The 21,882-nt window shown below is 34.3% G+C and overlaps 1 protein-coding gene across 4 annotated transcripts in view; it reads left to right on the forward strand.

Moving 5' to 3' along the window:
- Nucleotides 1-21,551, forward strand: part of KIAA0319 (KIAA0319 ortholog) — a 126,994-nt gene extending 105,443 nt beyond the window's left edge. For 2 of the 4 annotated variants that reach the window (XM_031946777.1, XM_031946778.1), the window contains 4 exons: nt 1,154-1,276; nt 4,272-4,362; nt 16,954-17,045; nt 20,864-21,551. In XM_031946777.1, coding sequence (XP_031802637.1) covers nt 1,154-1,276; nt 4,272-4,362; nt 16,954-17,045; nt 20,864-21,039 — 482 coding nt within the window. In that variant the 3' untranslated portion in view covers nt 21,040-21,551. Of the gene's footprint in view, nt 1-1,153; nt 1,277-4,271; nt 4,363-5,645; nt 6,048-6,311; nt 6,421-16,953; nt 17,046-20,863 lie in introns of those variants that run through there. The other 2 variants (XR_004231003.1, XR_004231002.1) reach the window with 2 other exon arrangements.
- Nucleotides 21,552-21,882: the final 331 nt, after the last annotated feature.

Genomic DNA, 21,882 nt, shown 5'->3' on the forward strand with positions numbered 1-21,882 from the left:
CAGTAAAATGTGTTAAATAGTTTAAAATGATCAGGTAATTCTCACTTGCATTTTAAAAAAAATTATAGGTACCCTCATAGGTACCCCTTTCTTGGCAAAAAAATTGACTTAGATTTAGTTTAACTCAATTCAGCAAACATATATTAAACACTATGTTTGAAGATACTGTGCTATATGTAGAGAAAATAAAAAATGAAACTGTCCCTGACTTCAGAGAACTTACTTTCTACTGGTATATAGCTCTGTACAGTTATTCCACACAGCTTGGGATGAGTGTGGGGAATGGTGCCCCTGCAATCTGGCATTAACATTTTTTTGGCCCTCTCTTCATACCAGAAAAGAAGTCTGAATTATTCCGGTATTAGAAGAGAAAAAATGTTGATATTATATACTACTGTACATATATTTTGTGCATTTCTGAACTGCTAAACTTTTTGTGTGTTGTCTGTTGGCCTTCTGTTGTCTGAAGCTTCTGCAAATCCCAACCTCCCCAAATTCCCATTTAATTTCATACACTGACCTGCAATTTATCAAAACCAGAATGGATGAAGTAGCCATGTGGAAGGGATTACTGTAAATATGTTTGTATTTATGTTAATAGATATTCTAGCCTAGGACAAATAATATTCCTAGGACCACTTTGTCCTTTGAATATAATACTTACTATGTGGAGGTAGCACTTTTGCTCCTGGGGGAACAACAAAGAACATGATACACAATTTTGATAATATAATATTGATAATATTGATTATACGACTTAATTTTTTCCCTGACTTTGAAGTTCATGTGTGAAATTTTCAATGGCAATATTCAGCAACCTTTCTCTGTCATTTGCCTAATAGAATGTAAGCTCTGTTGAAGGCAGGAGTTTTTTTTTTTGTTTGTTTTGTTTTTGGCTTTTAGAGTACCTTATACACAGCAGGTGCTTAATAGATATTTGTTAATTAATTGCTCTTAGTTGAGATAGTTGAGAGCTGAGGGAACACTTCCAATATCACAGGACATATAACAGAAGAACATCAAAATGATTACGCATTTAAGAATCATTGCATTGGGATGCAAAAAAAAAGTAAAATATAAAGCCTTTTATTTCTGAGGAATTCAAGATCCATCTCTCCTGTGGTAATTATTACTTCTCCCATTCTGCTCCCAGTTTGTCATTTGAAATGTTCTGGCCATGGCCACTGTGATCCCATTACTAAGCACTGCATCTGCTACCAGTTGTGGATGGAAAATTTGATCCAGCGCTACTTCAGTGATGGAGAAAGCAATTGTGGTAAGTTCAGATGGAGTAGCTATGGAAAGATAGTCTGGGTTCCTGCTGGGAAACAAGTCTTCTGGATGTGTAAATGAACTCTATCCCCAGCCTGAAGTAAATTGAGAAGCCAGCCCTGTGAACCAGCCAGTTAGAACTTTCTAACAACCCACAGTGGTTGAAAAAGAATTCCTGGGCCCTGCTTTGGCTCCGTAACATAGAGTTCACTTACATCTTGCCATTGCTGACAGATGTCCTGGCACAGTTTCTTAATTGGATGTTGTTCCCCAGAGTTTGTGGCATTGGAACCTCAAGTAGAATGTGCTCCTAGGCTCTAAATGGAAAAACCCAAATGCCCAAAACCATCAATAACCCTTCCCTTGCCACCTCTCTCAAGCTAATTATGCTTTGGGATTTTTAAAAATGGAATCCAGTTTCTTAGTCTATTATATCCCATCCCATAGTCTTGGAACAAGAAAAGGATTACAGTATGAGAGTTTGGGGGAAAGGGAGCACAAAGGATAGTCACATTTCCTTTCATTGATCATATGTCTGTCAGCCATAAGGCTTTAACACTAGCCAGGACTCCAATCTTAGGTGAGATCCTGCTACTTACTGAGAGTTAATTAGAGACAGGAAATGGATTGAAATGAGGCTGATGCTTCAAGTTCTAGCAAAGAACCTGTCCCGGACATTGGATAATTTCTGGCCTTTTAATGGCACTGCAGTAGAGTAGGAAGAATATCAGTATCATCCTGGATTCTCATGTTAGCTCTGCCATTTATTAACAGTGTGATTTGAAAAAAGCCTTTTCATCTCTCTGGGACTCGGCTTCTTCATCTACAAAATGAACATAGTCATGCTCCTTGCTTTGTCTCTCTGGACCACATTCCCCTTCCCCAACACCTTCAAATTGGCTTCTGTGTGGGGATGGGGCAGGGAGGAGTGGGTAATGGATTGGATTAAATTCCCTGAACGTAGGAGCCTCTTCTAACCCTAAAATGTGTTTTTGTGAAATGTTGAGTCTTTTCCCTTCCCTCACATCTACTTCGTTATTCTTAATAATTGCAGTTTTGTCTGCTTCTTCATGTCCCACTGGAAGTTTCCTTGGCAAAGATACTGAGGTGGTTTGCCATTTCCTTTTCAAGTTCATTTTATAGATGAGGAAACTGAGGGAAAAACGGTTGAGTGACTTGCTTAGGGTCACACATCAAGTAAATGATTGAGCCATATTTGAACTCAGGTCTTCCTCACTCCAGGCCCAGTGCTTATCCACTGCACCATCTACCTACCTGCCCATATATTTGCTAATGGTCAGCTACTAACTTTGGTAGAAAACATACCATCACAGGTTACTGTTATTTCCCTGAAATAACTCTTTTTGATTTTATGGGTGGCTCATTCAAATAGGTCACTTCAGAAATGACCCACTGTCCTGGTTTTGGCTCAACATTCCAGTTTGACAGACTATGTTAGGATCAAAATAAGAAGTCCACACTATCAAACCCATCCATGCATGGCATAAAGCTGGCACTAACAGAACTGGCCAGTGCTCCAGGAAGAAAATGATTTTACTTTGGAAAGTAAATTTGGGGATCAGATAAATAGATGGGCATAGTATTGGAGCCAGCTCAAATTAAACACAGAACTGATTTTTAAATTTTCAGGCGAGCATTTATTTATACCTTGGTAATCAGCAAGATGAAAATCAGGGTCTGTTTTATTACTTTGTTGTTTGTCTTCATAAAAGAAAGTTTATACATTATACATATATATGTAAGTTTATACATTATACATATATATGTAAGTTTATACAGTTATACATACATATATATATATATATTTATGGAATCCAGTTTCTTAGTCTATTATATCTCATTCTGTAGTCTTGGAACAAGAAAAGGATGACAATATGAGAGTTTGGGGGAATATATATATTTATACATATATATTATTAAGCTTATTAATAAGGTAGATTAAACCTAAAAGTGTGATCTACATTTTTGGAGAGTTTATTGTTAATTTATTTATTTAGCATACCACTCGACTAGAGTGGATATGAAAGAAATTAGTATTTTTAGTTGTTACATTCCTACAGATTGTGGAGAGAACCATGAGTTGAATTCATCTCTTGTGTAGTACAGGCAGGTTGTGTTTTAGGCCTTTTTTGTTCCCCTGCATAATTTTTTTATATTTGGAGTTTATTTCATGCCCAGATATGGAAGGAATGTGAATCTGATCTGTTGTTTGACTCAGTGTTCAGTGCACCATGCATGCCACAGACATTTTTTCTGTCAACTAGATCCAACAATTTATTTTTATTTTTAATAGTAATTTTTCCAAATGCATGTAAAGATAGTTTTCAAAATCCATTTTGTAAAACTTTACACTCTAAATTTTTCTCCCTCCCTCCCTTACTACTCCCCTCCCCAAGACAACAAGCAATCTGATATAGCTTAAATATGCGCAATCCCTTTAAATATATTTCCGTATTTATCATGTTGTGCAAGAAAAATCAGACATAAAGACAAAAACAAAACACAGAAAGAAAACAAGCAAAAAGGTGAAAATACCATGCCTTTTGGACATAGTTTCAAATTACCCTCCAAAATGATCCAACAGTTTCTTTAGGACCTTAAATATTTCCAAATAAGGTAACTTTTGAATTTCTTATGGTTGTCAAACAAGTGTTCTCTGTGAGATACATGTATTTATTTATAAGCTATCAGCAGAGGCAAAGATCTTCTGGAATCATAGAATTTTGAAATCCTCTATTCTCCTTGGCACAATAATCCTTAACATATGGAGAGAGCAGTTTTCAGTATTAATTATGTGACCTTCAATTCTCCTCAGAGTTGTATACCATCATCTTGATGGCCCTATGTTAATCAGGCAGGTGGAATTAACAGCATGAATCTCTGCTTGTAGAGCCTTAAAAATATTTATTCAGTGTGAAATAGCATACATCAAGTGCTTTCATAAAGTGTAAAAACATTTTGGTTTTCTTGTTTTCCAGAATGGAGCATTTTCTATGTGACCCTGCTGGCTTTTACTCTATTTATGTTAATGGTGGGTTTCACCTGGCTCTGCATCTGTTGCTGCAAAAGGTACTTGGTTGGCACATTTATTTTTAGTAAATTAAAGGATATATTAAATGTGACTTGTTGACAGCCCTAAGGTATTTTGCTTGGGACTTAAAAATCACTTTGCTTGACAAAGGAGATATGATAAAATACTTTATAAACTACTTCCTTGAGGTATCTTAATAAATTGCACCCCTTTACAAAGACTTCACATCTTAGAAGAGACTAGCTGTGTTATTCTAAATTGGTGAGTTTTAATCTAGGAACTTATGTTTTTAAAAACATTTTGATAACTATTTCAATATAATTGTTTCCATTGTGTATTTAAAAAACTATTCCAAGAAGCGATCCATAGTCCCAGACTGCTAAATGGGTCCATAATACAAAAAAAAGAATAAGAACTTATTTTTAAACCTATTTTCTATCTTCTCTCTTCTCTTCCTCTCCCCCATCTCCCAAGCCTCTTATTTCTTCTTGGTGCTTTTTTAGGGCTTTGCTAAGACATTCTTCAAGGTAGGATGCTAAATATCATTATGAATTGAAGGTTGATTATATTTATTGCATTTGATAAAAACATGACTTATTTTGACTCCTTTTAATAAAGATAAAGTCCCCCCCCCACTTAATAGGATTTCATTTTTTTCTAATTACATGGCAAAATAGTTTTCATCATTTACTTTTATAAGATTTTGATTTCTATTTCTTTGTCTTCCTTCTCTCTCCCCTCCTCAAGACAGCAAGTAATCTGATATAAGTTTATATACATATATTATATATATAATTATATATATATAATATAATATATATAATCTGATATAAGTACAATCATATTAAACATATTTCCACATTAATCATGTTGTGAAATAAGAATCTGAACAAAAGGGAAAAACACTAGAAGAAACAACAATAACAAAAAAAGTGAAAATTGTATGCTTTGATCTACATCTCTATTCTTTCTTTCTTTGGATATGGATAACATTTTTTGTCATGAGTCTTTTGGAATGTCTTATATCTTTGTGTTGCTGAGAAGAACTAGTGTTTCATAGTTGATCATTACACAGTGTTGCTGTTACTGTGTACAGTGTTCTCCTGGTTCTGCTCACTTCATTCAGCATCAGCTCATGTTTTCAGGTTTTTCTGAAATCTGAAAGGTAAAATTTTAAGGGAGATCACCTAGGCAAGGAAAAATTATACTTAAAGTTTTACTTTGTTTCCTGTTCCTGCGAGTGGTCCCTGGGAAGCTCCTTAGGTTGTCATGACGGCAGGCTCATTTCAGAATTCTTTGTCATACCTATTGTGAGGAGAGGGAACCATCACAGAATGTCTCTAACTGCCCTTAAACAGAGAGTGCTAAGCATTTTTCTTAAGAGACAGTATACGTGCTTGTGCCAGACACATGTGGCCAAAATGAAGGGTTTCACCTTAAAGAAATTTTTTTTGTTTAAATTATGCTGCTACAAAGGTGGCAGCACAACAAGTGTGGTGCCGGTCTATATCCTACCACTAAATAATCTCGACTTTGATTATGACTAGGCTTTCACACTTTCTGAAAGGAAAAGCTGGTACAAGAAGATAAGAACAGTTATTCAGCCACAGGTCAAGTGTTCCCTGAACTGGATCCCACAAACACCTGAGAAGGTTGCCATGATCTGGGTTGTTCTGAAACTACTACGGCTCTATGTTGTACAAGTTGATGAGAAAATGATGAAGTTAGTGTTTTGTTTTTACCATAGGATGCAACATGATATGAAAGTGCTCTTTGCTCCTATTTAGCATACATTTAACTTGGTTTTGTTATATGTTTGAGAAATAATTTCCCCAAACACAGAAAGAGCCATATAAGGGCAGTTCAGTTAGTGTGTGTGTATGTTTGGGAAAAGAATGACTAGTCTCAGTTAAGCTTATTGATTAACCATAATTTTTCCTAGAACTATCTTCCTAATTTTTTACTGTTCATTCATTACCTCATTGAGCATTTATTAGGTGCCCATTATGGACTAAGTTCTGGACCTGAAAAGTTGAAAAATGTAAAGTCCTTCCCATCAAGGAGCTTATAACCTAGTAGGGGAAATGAAGCAGCAGGTATGCAAATCATTATAATAGACATTAGAATATATTAAAATACATATATATGTGTATATAAAGATATACTCTATTGAGAGCCAGAGACCTTGTCTTAATTTTGTATATTATTTAATGTCTCGCATAATCATAGGAGACAATTGATAAATGGTGGTTGGTTGGATAGATGGATAGATTGATAAAATGCTATTCAATTCAATAAACTGAATTTAAGAATTTATTTAAGCCTGCATATGATAAAAGGCATTGGGTATATTAAGTCCTGCCCTCTAGATGCTTCTGTTCTATCCAGGGGTGAAAGGGATATAACATGTATAAAAATAAGTATAATACAAGGAAGAGTGTGATGAAGTCAAAGGAGAAATCTAGATACTTTAGAAACATTTGAAGAATGAGATTTTTGGCTGAGTAGATCAGGGAGGTCTTTAAGAACAAATTGAAAACTGCATTAAGACTTGAAAGAGATTCTGAGCGACAAGTGGAGGAAAGATTTTTATTGATTAAGACAAAAGATGGCATTGCTTATCAAGTTTGGGAATGACACATAGCAATAGAGAACAGAGAATAGCTAACTTTCTACATGACAGAATCAGGTTACAAAAAGACCTTGGCAGGGTTAGAATGTTAGGCTGAATTTATTAATTATTAAATTTTATTGAATAATAGCTGTGAAGTCTGACTTGAGTTAAAAAATCTACTTCATGAATGTAATGATGGGAGAAATATGGCTGGACAGTGATATGTTTTTTTTTTTCTTTTTATGGGGCTTTTGGGCGACTAAAATATTTATGAGACCACAGTATAATGTGGCATACAAAAAAAAAACAAAAACACCCCAAACCGAATGTAGTCTTGGGCTCTTTTAAGAAGAGTCATGTATAGGATTTAGCAAATATCTAACTTATTTACTAAGCCAAGATGGCAACTAAAAGCAAAACTGATTTAGAATATATTTCATCTGTAAAATCTTACAAAAAATGATGAAAAGTTGTGAACAAAATTAGTTCAGAGAATGGATGAGCAGTGGAGGGTAAATCTATTTTAAAGAAACCTTAGAAAGAGATCTATGTAAAATCAGTCCTATGGTATTTAAGGCCAAAAATAAAAAAGAAACAGGACAACAAACAGAAAAAAATGAAAAAGATATTCAAGGATTACTAAAACACATTATTTTCTCTAAGGCAGTTAGGTACCACAGTGTATGGAATGCTAAGTCTGGAGTCAGAAAGATACGGAGATACTTTTTAGCTAGGCAAGTCACAGAGCCTTGTTTGCTTTAGTTTCATCATCTGTAAAATGATCCGAAGAGGGAAATAGCAAACCATTTCGGTATCTTTGCCAAGAAAACCCCAAATGGGGTCATAAAGAATCAGACAAGACTAATTAACAAAATAATGACAACAAATTTTATTATTTTATAATTTTGCTTAAGTTACTGTTTAAGTTAAATTTTTAATTTAGGATTGTAGAATTGCCTAAGTATTCCATCATATCATCTTTAAAAAGCAATAATTTAGTTTCTTGTGTTGATTTCTTTTTCTTGTTTTATTGCCATAAATAGCATTTAAAATAAAACCAAGATTACATTAAAATAGTAGTGCTGACAATTGGCAATCTTGCTTTACTCTTTATTTTACTGGAAAAGTTTTTAGTTCATCCACATTAATTGTAGATATATATATTATAACATATTAAGGAAAAGTTCATTTATTCCTGTTTCCTAGTTTGTATGTTTATGTTTTTGTTTTTCTTGAGGCAATTGGGGTTAAGTGACTTGCCCAAGGTCACACAGCTAGAAAGTGTTAAGTGTCTGAGGTCAAATTTGAACTCAGGTCTTCCTGACTTCAGGGCTGGTGCTCTATCCACTGTGCCACCTAGCTAACCACCTAGCTGCCCCTCTAGTGTGTATGTTTTAACAGAAAAATGTATTGTATTTTGTCCAAAGCTTTTATTTCATGTATTGCTATAATCATACAGTTTCTGTTCATAGTTTACAAATATTAATCAACTAACCCTAAATTACTAGTATAAATATATCCTGGCCATACTATATTATCTGTTGCAGATTAAAATATTTTACATAATTTATTTTTCTGTCAGTCTTCACTATGAGAATTGTCTGTAGTTTTCTTTTTCTATTTTGATTCTCTTTTTAGGTGTCAAAGAATTTGATAGAGTCCTTTCTTATGCTATTTTTTTTAAAAAAATTAATTGTTCTTTGAAAGCTTGATAGAATTTGCTTATGAACTCATCTGGTCCTGGCTTTGTTAGTTTTTTTTCCCTCTTTTTGGAGTTCAATTGTAGTTTGTGCAATTCGTTCTAAGATTAAGCTATTTGACTTATTTCTTGTTCTGCTCATGTAGTTTATATTTTTGTAAACATTCATTTCATTTAAGTTGTTAGATTTATTGACATGTGATTGGGCAAAAATTTCTAATGATATCCTTTTTTTTTTTTGTTATGAATTCTCTTTTAAAATTTTTCATACTAGAGCAGCTAATTGGTGCCTGAAGTCAGGAGGAGTCACATCCAGCCTCAAACACTTAATAGTTACTAACTATGGGACCTGGATAACTCACTCCCAATTGCCTTGCCCCCCAAAAAAATTAAAAAAAAATTTTTTTGATACTGGTAATTTGCTTTTTCCTTTTTCTCCCTTTTAATCAGATTATCTATTGGCTTGTCTTTTATTAGTTTAAAAAAAAACTTTCCAATTTTATTCTTTTTTTTTTTTTTTTTTACATTTTCAATTGTTTTAATCTATTTGATTTCAAGATTTCTACTTTAATATGAGACCAGATGAAGTTTTCTCACAAAGTTACAAAGATGGGAGCAGATCAGACTTTGGGCCTAAATCACATAATCCCTATTCCCAGAGGTCTGCAGGTTACAGAAAGTCACATGATCTCAAGGCCTAGTGGGGTCTCAAGCTCAGACCCTAGGTCAACTTCAGGAAGAGACAGGAAATGACATGACCCACAGGAAGCAGACGTTAGTGACTATTGTCAATAAAGGTCCAGTGAAAAGACTTGGGTCTTTTGCTATTTAAATAGCTTTACAATTTCTGGTTTGTCTCAGACACCTAGGAGTGCTTGGGCCCCTCCCTGCAGGGACTAAATAAATACTTTCTCTTTGTGCCTGAAGACGTCTCTGATTAGTTAATTTGGAGAAGGGATCTAGCACCGTCCCACACAAAGTGTTTTTTAATTTGTTGGTTTTCTAGGTTTGTTTGCTTGTGGTCGATGGGCAATTCCTTGATTTATTCTTTCTCTTTTATTAATGAAAGCGTTTAAAGACTGTCATGAGTGAGATTTTGCAAAAAAGATAAAATGAGGCATACTTACTAGAGGCAGTAACCTTCAAATAAGATCATGGCTGCCTCAGTTTTCAGACAGAGACCTTGAACAAAGAATAATTCCTTTTTTGGAGAGTACAGAAGAATAGAACAGGGTAAGTGACATCGTGGAGTTGAAGGCAGTATGACTCGTTCTGTAGCTGAGGCATGAGGAACAGAATGATTGCTTGGAAGTTAATACTAGGGGTAGTTAAAATACTCTCCTCTTCCTTCTGTGACTAAGAGATGTTCATTGTTTGGGCCTACCTGCAAGGCCAGAAATAAAGGCCATATTTTGGACGTAAACTAAACATCTTTGAAGGACAGCTTGGTGATGAAAGATATGAGTCCCAACTCTCTTATGGCAAGCTACATTCTCCAGTAGCACAATTCCTTGGGGCAAAAATGTGATTAACAAGGGAGTTACATTCTAAACTTAAACCATTATAGACCAGCTGAATTCTGCATTAAGTTCAGAGAAAAGGAACCAGGATTTAGGCTAAAATCAATAATTGTAAAGATCAATAAGAAAAATCATATAAGATCAATTTTAATTTCAGTTCTAAGGACTGCACTGGCTAAATCCACAAAATGTTGTTATATTTTCTCATTGTAGTACTTATATTTAATGTATTTTCTATTACCTCTATGATTTAATCCTCGATCCACCAATTATTTAGAATTATTTAGCTTCCTGTTGATTTTCAATCCTTTTTTGATGGTACTTTGTTGAAAAAAAAAAATATATATATATATATAGGTATTTTGCATTGTGATCAACAAAGAATGTATTAAATGTTGCCATTTCCCTCCACTTGTGAATTTTTGTATCCTAATGAATGGACAATGTTTTTTTAATTCCTTGCATTGCCAACAAAAGTATAGTTCTATTCTCATTCAATAACCATCAGAGACCTATCATATATAAATCTTCTAAAATTGTACTTCACGGAGGACAGCTAGGGGATGCAGTGGATAGAGCACCAGCCCTCAAGTCAGGAGGATCTAAGGTTAATTCTGACCTCAGACACTCAATACTTCCTAGCTGTGTGACCCTGGGCAAGTCACTTAACCCCAATTGCCTCAGCATGAAAAAAAAATTATACAATTTTAAAAATTGTATTTCCATACTTAATTTCTTTTGTGTTTTTTTAATACAGTCTTCTAACTTTAAAGGGGATATATTGAGGCCTCCCATTTTATATATATATATATATATATATATATATATAATATAATATATATATATAGTCACTTTATATATATATAGTCACTTCTAATTGCTGTTGTATTTACTTTTCTTTTAAAATTTAAAAATTTAAAAATTTCTGTTCAGCTCTCCTGCTTAGCATATAAATTAGGAAACTGACCAAGTTAATCACTACAATTATTCATTTGAAGGATTGTTGATACTTCAACTATTTTCTACTGCTTGAGTTTATTAAATGTGGATTTCTATCGAGTCAGTTAATGTCAGCTGTCAGACGGCTATTGTTGAGAGAGGAAAGGAAGGGAAACAAAGCTGGAGAGGGAAAAGAAGAGGGAGAGGGAAGGAGAGGAAAAGTGAGGAGAGAAGAGAGAAAATGAATATGGGAATTTACAGTATTGGAAGGCAAACTCTGGGCAAAAGTACTTTAACAAGTTAATTTTTTAAATGACTTTTCAGATAATGTGGGAAAGTTTAGAAACTTTTCAATTTATGTGGGATAGTATGGACCACAAAAACAATCAGAGACTCTCAAGAGTAAGAAAAAGCAAAAAGGGATCTATTATGATCTCGGGAGAAAGGACATCTCCCAACTGACAAGGTGTTTGCCAGTAAAAAAGAGTACAAAATAAAAACTGCAAAACACAATATTAAATATCCTGAACACAGAAGATCCCACCCCCACCTGGGCCTTTTCTCCTATTGTTTAGAAGAGTCTGGGTTTACATTCTAAAAGTGGAAATCTAACCCAGAAATAAAAGAATAAATTACCTTTAAAAGAGATACTTAAATGCTAATTAAAAGTTGATGGGAAACAGAAGGGGACAAATACCTGCAACTTTTTAGTTATAGCTCTATTTGTTATTATGAAGTTTCCGGTTTAAGGTATATTCCCTTATATACAAAGAAGAGTTTAAGGTTATATTCCCATGAAGGTGTCTTCACTCAATTCCTCACAAATTTATCAAACACTAGGCTACTAGGATTTTTTGGTCTGTTTGTTGTATACTTAATTTGTTTCACTGACTGGGGTTTCTTGTTTTAACTATCCCCTATTATTAACTTCCAACCAATACATTCTGTTCCCCATGCCTCAGCTACATAACGAGTCATATGCCTTCAACCGCAAGATGTCACTTACCCTGTTCTATTCTTCTGTACTCTCCAAAAAAGGAATTATCCTTTTGTTTAAGGTCTCTGTCTGAAAACTGAGGCAGCCATTAATCTTAAAATTGATCTTAAAAAAATGATTATTACTTTGTAGTATGGTTTGAGATTTGGAATTACTAGGTGCCCTTCTTTCCCACTTTCTTTCATGATTTTCCTTGAGGTTTCTTTTTACCTTATGCCAGATGCATTTCATTATTTTTAGGAACAAAATTTATTTCAATATGAAACAGAATTTATCTCAGCAGAAAGATATGAAAACCAATTTCTATCAGATATCTCTGGAATAAGTAATCAGGTCCTGAAATAGAGTAAACTCCTGCTGTCCCATTTAGCTGGAAGCCACAGGCATGCCATTGGCTAGTTGACTGGGCAGACCACTCACTTGCTCTGTTCCTAGCTTCCCCCAATCAAACACTCAAAACAATATATGCATTTAAAATGATGAGGTTTTAAAAACAGTATCTTTCCAAATATGTTAACATTTAAATTGTCTTACATCAGGATTTTAAAATATATATCTACCACATTGTCACTTTTAAAGAATCTCATGTACTATTGAGAAGGAGCATTGTGTGTGTGTGCTTGTATGTATGAATATGAGTGTATGTGTGCCTGTAGTGTGCTGACCATTTTATTCTGTCATTGTTGAATCCAGGTGTTCCAAGTTCCCTACAAAGAAAAAATCTACTGTAGCATCCCCTCTTTCTTCTAAAGATGCATTTCATTATTTCACTCTATAAAGCAACTTTTTGGAGTTTGATTGGTATTGGTATTGTGTGTGACAAGACCACCGGCTCAAATAAATTAAATAAATTAAGGAGATTTCTCAAGGCAGAAGCAGAAAGGAATTTTATTCCAATCTTGTGAGAAAGAGCATCTCCCTCCCCACAAGCAGTAAGGCAAGGAGAGGCAAGGCCCAGTTAACAAACAAAAATTATAGAGGGACCTGGCTTACACTCCCTATAGACTGGATCTTTGCCCTGATTAGCCAGGACAAATAACCTACATTGTAAGTCACAAATGAGGAAAAACTTAAGCAGTGTTAACCCAACCACATCTTTAGGATGACTAAATTTCCTTATATGGCAGTTTCAGTGCCAAGCTGGTCCCAATTTAGTCTCACAAAGAAAAGGTCCCAGTCCTTGTAAACCATGTGATTTCTGGAGAAAGAAACCTGGCCTGGGACACAGCCTACCCTCATGCAATCTTTAGAACACCATCCCCATCTTGTGAGACTGCTGTCACAGTTCACTTCATTCAGTAATGAATAAATAAATTAATTTAGGTAGTTTGGGTTTGTCTTACTCATGAGGAATTATCTCCAATTATTTACATTTGTATTTTCACAAAATATTTTAAAATTATATTTCTATAGCTCCTGTATTTTGGTAGGGTAGGCTTACTAAATATTGCATCATTATTTTAAATGGAATTTTTCTATTCTTGGCAGGTTTGATTCATAATACACTGAAATGCTCATGATTTAAGTGAATTTACATTACATTTCATCCTGTGACTTTGCTGGAGTTATGTTTCAAATAATTTTTTAAATTGATTTCGTGGATTCTCTGAGTAAATCATATTTTGTGAAAAAATTATTTTTTTTCTTTTTTGACTATTTATTCCCTCAATTTCTTTTTCTTGCTGTATCTAGCATTTCTAGTATTAAAGCAAAACATACTGGTGATAATGAATATTCTTGTTTTACCCCTGATATTATTAGAAAGATCTCTATTACATATAATGCTTGCTTTTGGTTTTAGATGGATGTTAAGAGCAGTCTTGTTTTCTTTGGTTTTCAATACTATTCTTTTGCCAGATTTGTGACTTGAAAAAGAAAAATAGTATTTGGCCTGGAACTTATTCTTGTCATTATTATAATTAGGTTAAATCAATCAATGTTGTTAATTATCTTTACCATTGAACATTCCTAAACATTCTCTTTTGAATTGAATCAGTTGGCAAATGAGCAAACTTTGCTTAAGTAGCATTGTGAGAGATTCTGAGGATACAAAAATGAAAATTAAATAGCTTCCACCCTCACAGAACTTCCATTCTGTAACCTTGACCTTATCCTTTTCAGTCTTCTCCAATAATTTGTCCCTCAGTGATAACCTGTTTTTTTTCCCTAACTCATCCAGTTTCTCCCTAATTACTGGTTCATTCTTTGTTGGCTAACATTCCCAAGTCTCCCCATCCTCAGAGATAGCAAGAGTGGACTTACTCTTCTAATTCAGACATGCTAAATTAGTATATGGACTTCCAAGCTTGGCTAGCTATGTTGCTTTCTCAGGGTGCTAGGATTAAGAAAGCTCTAGGATTCATATAATAATAACTTGACCTCTCATTCTGGCATATTCCCATCAATTGAGATCACTTATGATTACTGCCTCTGTATCATTTATCAGTGCCATAGTAGTAACTCCTCTATATCTTTTAATCAGCTGATGTCTTCTGGTTATAATCAGTAAACAAAAACATATTCTCTAAGGTTACCAACTAGCAACTGATTTTAATGTATCTTAAATATACCTACAAATATACAGTTGTCTTCATTATAAGAATGTAAGCTTCTTGGGAGCAGAAACTGTTTTTAGTTTTTGCATTCTTAGCACTGTACATGGCACAGAGTAGGCACTTTAAAAATGCTTACTGATTGATTCCAAACCTCTAAAATTCTGCTCCAGAATTGTATCTCTGTACAACTTACATGCCTATTTTACTGAGTCAATTGGAGGAAGAAAGTCATCTAGGGAATTCCTTGAAAGGAAGTCTTACTAAATCTTAACTTCCTATCATTTTAACCTTGATTTCATCACATTACTCCAAAATCTTTAATTATATCCTTTTTTCAATTTTTCTCTTTTTTTGTTAGTTATCTGTTTTACTAAAAACATGATGAAGTCTCTCCTATGCCGAAAATGTATTGATTTAGATATCTTGACTTAGATATCCCATTTCAATCTACCATCTAATTCTCTATGACCAGATTTTTTCAAGTACATGAGCCATGTTCAGTCTTCCTTCACCCTTCCTTTATTAAATCCCTAAAATATAGCTTCCATCTTCACTTTCACCACTGAAATTGTAAGGACCACCGAATCCATGACTTTTTCTGAGTTCTTATTCCCTTTGCCCAGTTAATTTCATTTGATTGTTGTGATGTGGCTGCTCTTGTTCTAAGTGGTTTCTCTAAAATCGGATACATTTATGCATTTATTTCACATGGCTTATGTCCATGTATATGCTATTTCTTTTTTTTAAAAGTATTTAATATTTTTTCCAATTAACATGTAAAAATAATTTTAACATTATTCCCCCCAAAATTTTGAGTTCCAAATTTTTCCTCTTCCTTTCCCCTCTCATTGAAAAGACAAGCAATTTCACCTAGGTTAGACATGTATTATCTACTTGTAAAGCTGATATGAGAGATTGATGTCATGTAGTGGGAAGAGAGTTAAGATTTCAAGCTAGGAAAAAACCATTTTATGAACTTGGGCAAGTGACTAAATCTATCAGAGCCTCTGTTTTGTTATCTATAAAATGGGGGAAATAATATTGTGGGTATCTACTTCATAGAATCTTTGTGGGGGGAAAAGTGTTTTGTAAGACTTCACATGCTACATGTAACTGCAACGTTTGCTTGCTCCTGGGCCAAAGAGCAGGTAAGGCAGAGCTGCTGTCAGCCAACTTTGTGTGGGATGGGTGATTCCACTTTTGAGGCCTGACCCTCCCTCTTTCTTTTCCCCCACTTCCCTCCCTTTCCTTTTTTCTCCTCTCCTCCTTTCTCCTCTTTCTTTTGCCCTCTTCTTTCTCTTTCTTCCTTCCCTTCCCTCCCTTTTCCCATTTCTACTTTCTCTTCCTTACTCTATTCCCCCTTGTTGCCTACAAAGTCTCCCCATCCTTAGGTAGCAATACTCTGTACTAATTCTCCAACACACTGGCATTCTGGTCTCCAGATCTCCATCTCTTGTCAGTTTTGCTCCCCTCTGTAAGAAGATCTCTGTTTAAACCAGGCAGTGTGACCCCAAGTCTTACCTAGCCAATTAGCTTCTTGCCATGAATCTGACTAGTTTTGAAGCCCAGAAAAACCCTGATGAATGTGTCCTGGAAAGCTGTTACAAAATAAATCAATAATTGTCTAAGAGACTTTGAACCTTCAGTGAGAGTCTAGTAGACATATCACAAATCACCTCTCCCCTCTCATACACCTCATGCACAATTCAGTTAAGCAATAACATAAAAAGTTTAGCTATTCAGTGAGTCTACAACTTTTATCACATTTTTCAGGTTTCAAAAATAAAGAAAACCCTTAAATATATTAGGGAAGATGGTCCACCAAGACATGAGGTCAACCACAGATTTAAATAGAGCATCCTGGAGAAAGGGGGAAAGCAGAAGGGAAATGTAGGGCTTTTTCTGCAGCCTAAATTCAAGCAGCTCACCCCAACATAGGTCAGTGTGTCTCACTGCCCTCCCATCAGGGGTTCTGGCTGCCGGTGACCCCCAAATACATTACTCATGGTAATAGTTACTCTGTTTCCACTTTCTAGATTTCTTGCTCCATTAAGTCACAAAGTAGGAGAATCATGTAGGGAGTCAAAATTGGTATGCCCTAATGCCCAAATCTCTGGAATTCTCTCCTCCCCTGAAGCCTGCTCAAAGTTTCATTACATAGATAACTGTAAGATATTATTTAAAAATGGGGATTAGATTTTTAAGACATGGTATAGCCACATATTTTTGTGTACCTTTTATTAACCTTTAGAGCACTTACCTTTCTGAGAATTTGATTTGTGCTTATTAATTTTTTTTCTTTCAGACAAAAACGGATGAAAATAAGGAGAAAAACAAAATATACCATCCTGGATAATATTGATGACCAAGAAAAATTGGAGCTAAGACCTGAATTTGGTAAGAATTTAACAAGATGATTTCGTACTATCAACACATTTAATTCAGATATCTGTCCCTGAGTTATCACAGGTGAATTTGAGGGCAACAGATCCCTGTCAGGAGACTAAGTTGATGTCAGTTCTGTCAATGGCTCATTGTTTATTTCAGCCAGGATTATGCCCCTTTGGGCATCTGGACAGAATAATAGTTGAGGTTATGCAAGGTTATACAAAGTTGGTGGGGTAAAGGAATGCAATAGCTTATAAAATTTAATTAACAGTTGGTGAAGAACTATGAGAATATTTAGGAAAGACATACTAAAAATATTTTTGAAGGTTTGCATTATATTTCAGAATATATCGTATTAAATTAATTAAATTAAAAAATCAAGAAAATTAAGATTAAGCATTAAAATTAAAGAATTAAGAAATTAATTAATCAAGAAAAGAGAAACTATTTTCAATTCACACTTAACCATAGAAACATATACAGCTCAAAACACTCAATTTTCCTGGATTTGTGATGGTTGAGTGCAAATAAATATAATGTTCTGGTGCACTCCAATCTATTTCTGAATGCCTTTTTCCTTTATGTCCCCCCCATGCATTTTGTATAGTAGAGCAAATGACTAGATTGGAAAGCCAAAGCTCTGGATTCAAATCCTGACTAGCATTTTCTGTGTCACTTTAGGTACAACATTAAACTCAAATTCCTGTTCTGTAAAATAAGAAAATTATACGACATGAACTCTTAAGATTCCTTCTGATTCCTAAAATCCTATTAATCATATGGATATTTTAGAATGAACAAAAATACTTCAAAAATCAGCAATAGATACTATTTATATAAATACAGAAGCAGGGAGTTTTTCCAAGATTGGTTTGTCCATAGTGTATTTAAACTCAGGCAGCTTACTTTTATTTTAAAAGTATTCTATACTTAACCTTAAAAACCATTCAATATTTATGAAATATAGAACAGTGCAGAGCAATGTGTTTAGCATTGGGATTTCATTTGTCTTTTCCTTTAAAATAATTATATTTTACCTGAGGGATATGTAAACTCAGATAAGTAAGTACAAGTTAATTTGAAGAAATGGCATATTAATAATTGAAGGGGAGGTAGTGTTTGGTTAAGAAAGTCTTTAATAGGAAACAGCACCTGAGCTGATGAAAGCCAGATTCTAGGAGGGGAGAATATTCCAGGCATGAGGGACAGCCTTAGCAAAGGCATGAGGGTGAGAGATGTAATCCCAAATTCCCTAAATCAAAGCTTCTTAAACTGTGAGTTGTGATCCCATATAGAATCACATAGCTGAATGTGTGGGTCGTGAAATTGTGATTTATTATCAATAAATGTTTGATTTGTAAACCTACTTTATTGAAGACTTATATTTTATATTTATATACCTGGGGCGTTGTAAAATTTTGGGGGCAAAAAGAGATCACCAGTGGAAAATTTTAAGAAGGCCTATCCTAAATAGCTAATAAACCAGTTTACGTAGAACATATCAAAAGAGAATAATATCAGATATCTAAAAAGGTAGATTGTGAAGAGATTTCAGTGTCATACTGTGGGAAGACACAGAGATGAGGAAATTTGAAGGCAGAGTGAGTCAGTCAATCTATGCTATGGAGGGCATAAAGGGGATTAATGTGAGTAAATCTAGAAAAGTTGCGATGAGATTATGCAGGATTTGAAATACCAGACTCAGTGGTTCATATTTTAAAGGTAATAGGGAGCCAGTGAAAATTTTTGAGCAAGAGAATGGCGTGGTTAAAGATATATAAGAGAAAATGATTTTGGCAGTAGGTTGGAAGATGAATTGGAAAAAAGGAAAAACTGGAACAAAGTGACACCAATTAGGAACTGATTGCAATGGTCTGAGAGAGTAGTGATAAGTACCTGAATGAAGATAATATTATGTGAGTTTGGGGTGGGGGGAGACAACAGATGTAAAAAAAAGACTGTTGTAGAGGTAGAATCTCTAAGATTTGATAACCAAGTAGACATGAAAGAGGATCTAATTACACATCCAGGATTGTGAATTTGAGCGACTAAAAGGATAGGTGGGAACTACAACAGAAAAGGGATTACTTTACTGGTAAAGGTTGAGAGTTCTGTTTTAGAAGTGTTGTGGTTTGGGACGCGTCCTAAGTATGCAGCTGCTGATGGTGGGAATGGAGCTCGAGAAGCTAGGGCTAAATATGCAGTCATCTGCATGGACGTGGCCACTAAATTCATGGGATCTGCTATGATCATTAAGTGAGAAAATATAGAGAGGAGAAGTTTTAGGATTGAGCCTTGAGAGACAAGGCTTTGGATTCAGAGAGGAAGTCTGCTTTTGGCTTCTTTTGATTACTGAGAATTAATTTAAGCAGCATTTAATAAGCAAATTCTGATTCTGTGAGGGCACTTGAATTCCCATCCAAAGAACAACAATATAGTTAATTATGACTCTTCCAAGCTGCCAACTCTTGATTCACAGCAAAATTTATTATTGCAGTTATATTTAATTATAATTGAAGTTCCGAGGGCAAAAGATAACCTTAGGTTGATGTAGTCTTTGTGCAAATACTTAAAATGTTTCCTCATGTATAATATCACACTACTTTTATTACATCTTACCTAAAGTCAGTTCCCAATACTAGCTTCCCTTTTGCTTTTAACAGAAACACCATTCTGCATCTGAACCCTCCTTATACACTGTTTCCCCATTTAAGTGATTACTCTAATTGTATAATCAGAACTTAGCATAGTTCTGTATATATAGTGTTTAATAAATGCTTTAAAAAAATCCAATTATTCTCTTAAGAGTCGTAGTCATTTATGACTCTTCTCCTTTGACTCCCATACCTTATCACCAAGTCCATCCTTCCTCCATAATGTCTTCTGTATCTGTTTTTTTTCTACCAGCACTACTCTAATTCAACCTCATCACCTCACATCTCTGCTACTGTAATAGTTTCTTAACAGTTCTCTTTGAATACAGGTTCTTCCACTTTTGTTTTTTTCTCCCCTATATACCATGGCCAGATAAATCTTCCTAAAACATTCAGTTAATCACTGAATTTTCAGTAGCTCCTTGCTGCACACAGGCTAAAGTTCAAACTTCCCTGATAGGTATGCAAGGCTTTCTACGATTTGCCCACAACCAATTTATCCAAGTTTATCTGTAACTACTGCTCTACATAAAATTTCACCTCAAAACCTCTGTTTATATACATAGAATCATAAGATTTTAAAGGTTAATAAAACATTAGAAATCACCTTGTCCAATCTCATTTTACAAATACATAGTCTGAGTAAAGTGCATAATTTAAGTAATATTAATTTTATATATTATTGTTGTTCCATTATTTCACTCATGTCCAACTTATCATGCCCCTCTTTGGGGTTTCCTTGGCACAGATACTGGAGTCTGGCTCATTATGAAACTGCAGCAAACAAGGTTAAATGATTTGCACAGAATCACACAGCTAGTAAGTGCCTGATGCCAGATTTTAACTCAGGAAGATGAGTCATCCCAACTCCAGGCCCAGTATCCACTGTGACACTCAGCTGCCCAGTATTATATATTAATATATATTACATATAATATATATTAATGTTATATTAGCATTAATATTAAATAATAATATTATCACATTTAGTTTTAGTATTACATAGTAATATTTAGTTATCACATTTATTTTTTTATCATTTATTACTTATTTGGCATAACTTTAGTATTATATTTAGTTTAACCAGAAAAGTGTAGAGAACTAAGGGTAAAATAGAGTTTCTGCCCTAAATTCCTTTTTTTTTTTTTTTTTTTTTTTTTTGCTCATCCTCAGGAATTAAACACCGAAGCATAGACCAGAACTCCAGTCTGATGGTATCAGAGTCTGAATTTGAAAGTGATCAAGATACAATCTTCAGTCGAGAACTTGGAATGGAGAATTCAAAGAACTCTGTGTTTGGATCCATCAAAAATGGAATTACTTTCAATTATTGCTCCAAGGACAGATAGTTATGCTTGTTTTCAAGAGGGAGGAAATACTGAGCTGCCAGAAAAAGAATTTAATTGAGACTTCCCCCAACATGTTTTTTGGTTTTCAAAAACAAAATCTTCTTGTACAATAGGAAACAGAGACATAGTTCAGAGGAGGTTGGAACAAAAAATTAATTCTTGTTACCATTAAAATAGGAACAGGGAATACTAGCACATTTAACTCCTCTTTCATTGTGCTGAATATATAGTCCCACATTTTAAAGACTTATTTGTTGGGGATTTTGACACCCCAAATCATTAATTAGGGTGGTTATTATTGGAAAGAAAGATAACGTTAAGCTTTAAGCTACAATTTGTACCTTACATTTGGTTTTCCATCATTAGAAGCTGTGTACAAAGTTGGTACAACAGTGTTTTAAGGCTTTATATAAAATAGCCTATATTTAAATAGACCTTAACATGTAATTACAGCTCCATCTTCAGAAATAGAGCTTTTTCAAGTTAAATAAAAACAAGGACTGTAAAACAGACTTTATTTATTTATTTTTTATTTTAATTTGCCAATATGTTGTCTACGGTAGCACATATTAGATTTGATTGTGAGTCCAAAAGAATACTAAGACATTACCCCAACTGAGGACTTCTAGGCCCCAGAAAGAAGCATCATTCAACTTGCTCCCAACTACACTTATATTTTTACATGTCCCTAAATTATTTTTGAAACTTGATTAATAATTAAAAAAAAAGGCAAATATTGCTGAATAGAGATGAGGAGTGAAAAGGGAGACAGAATTTAAACCTTGTTAATTGGAAACTAGAGTGCCACAATCTTAGGAGAGAAAACTATAACTGCTTTAGGTC

The sequence above is a fragment of the Sarcophilus harrisii genome, chromosome 1 (genome assembly GCF_902635505.1).
Source record: "Sarcophilus harrisii chromosome 1, mSarHar1.11, whole genome shotgun sequence".
NCBI lineage: Eukaryota > Metazoa > Chordata > Mammalia > Dasyuromorphia > Dasyuridae > Sarcophilus > Sarcophilus harrisii.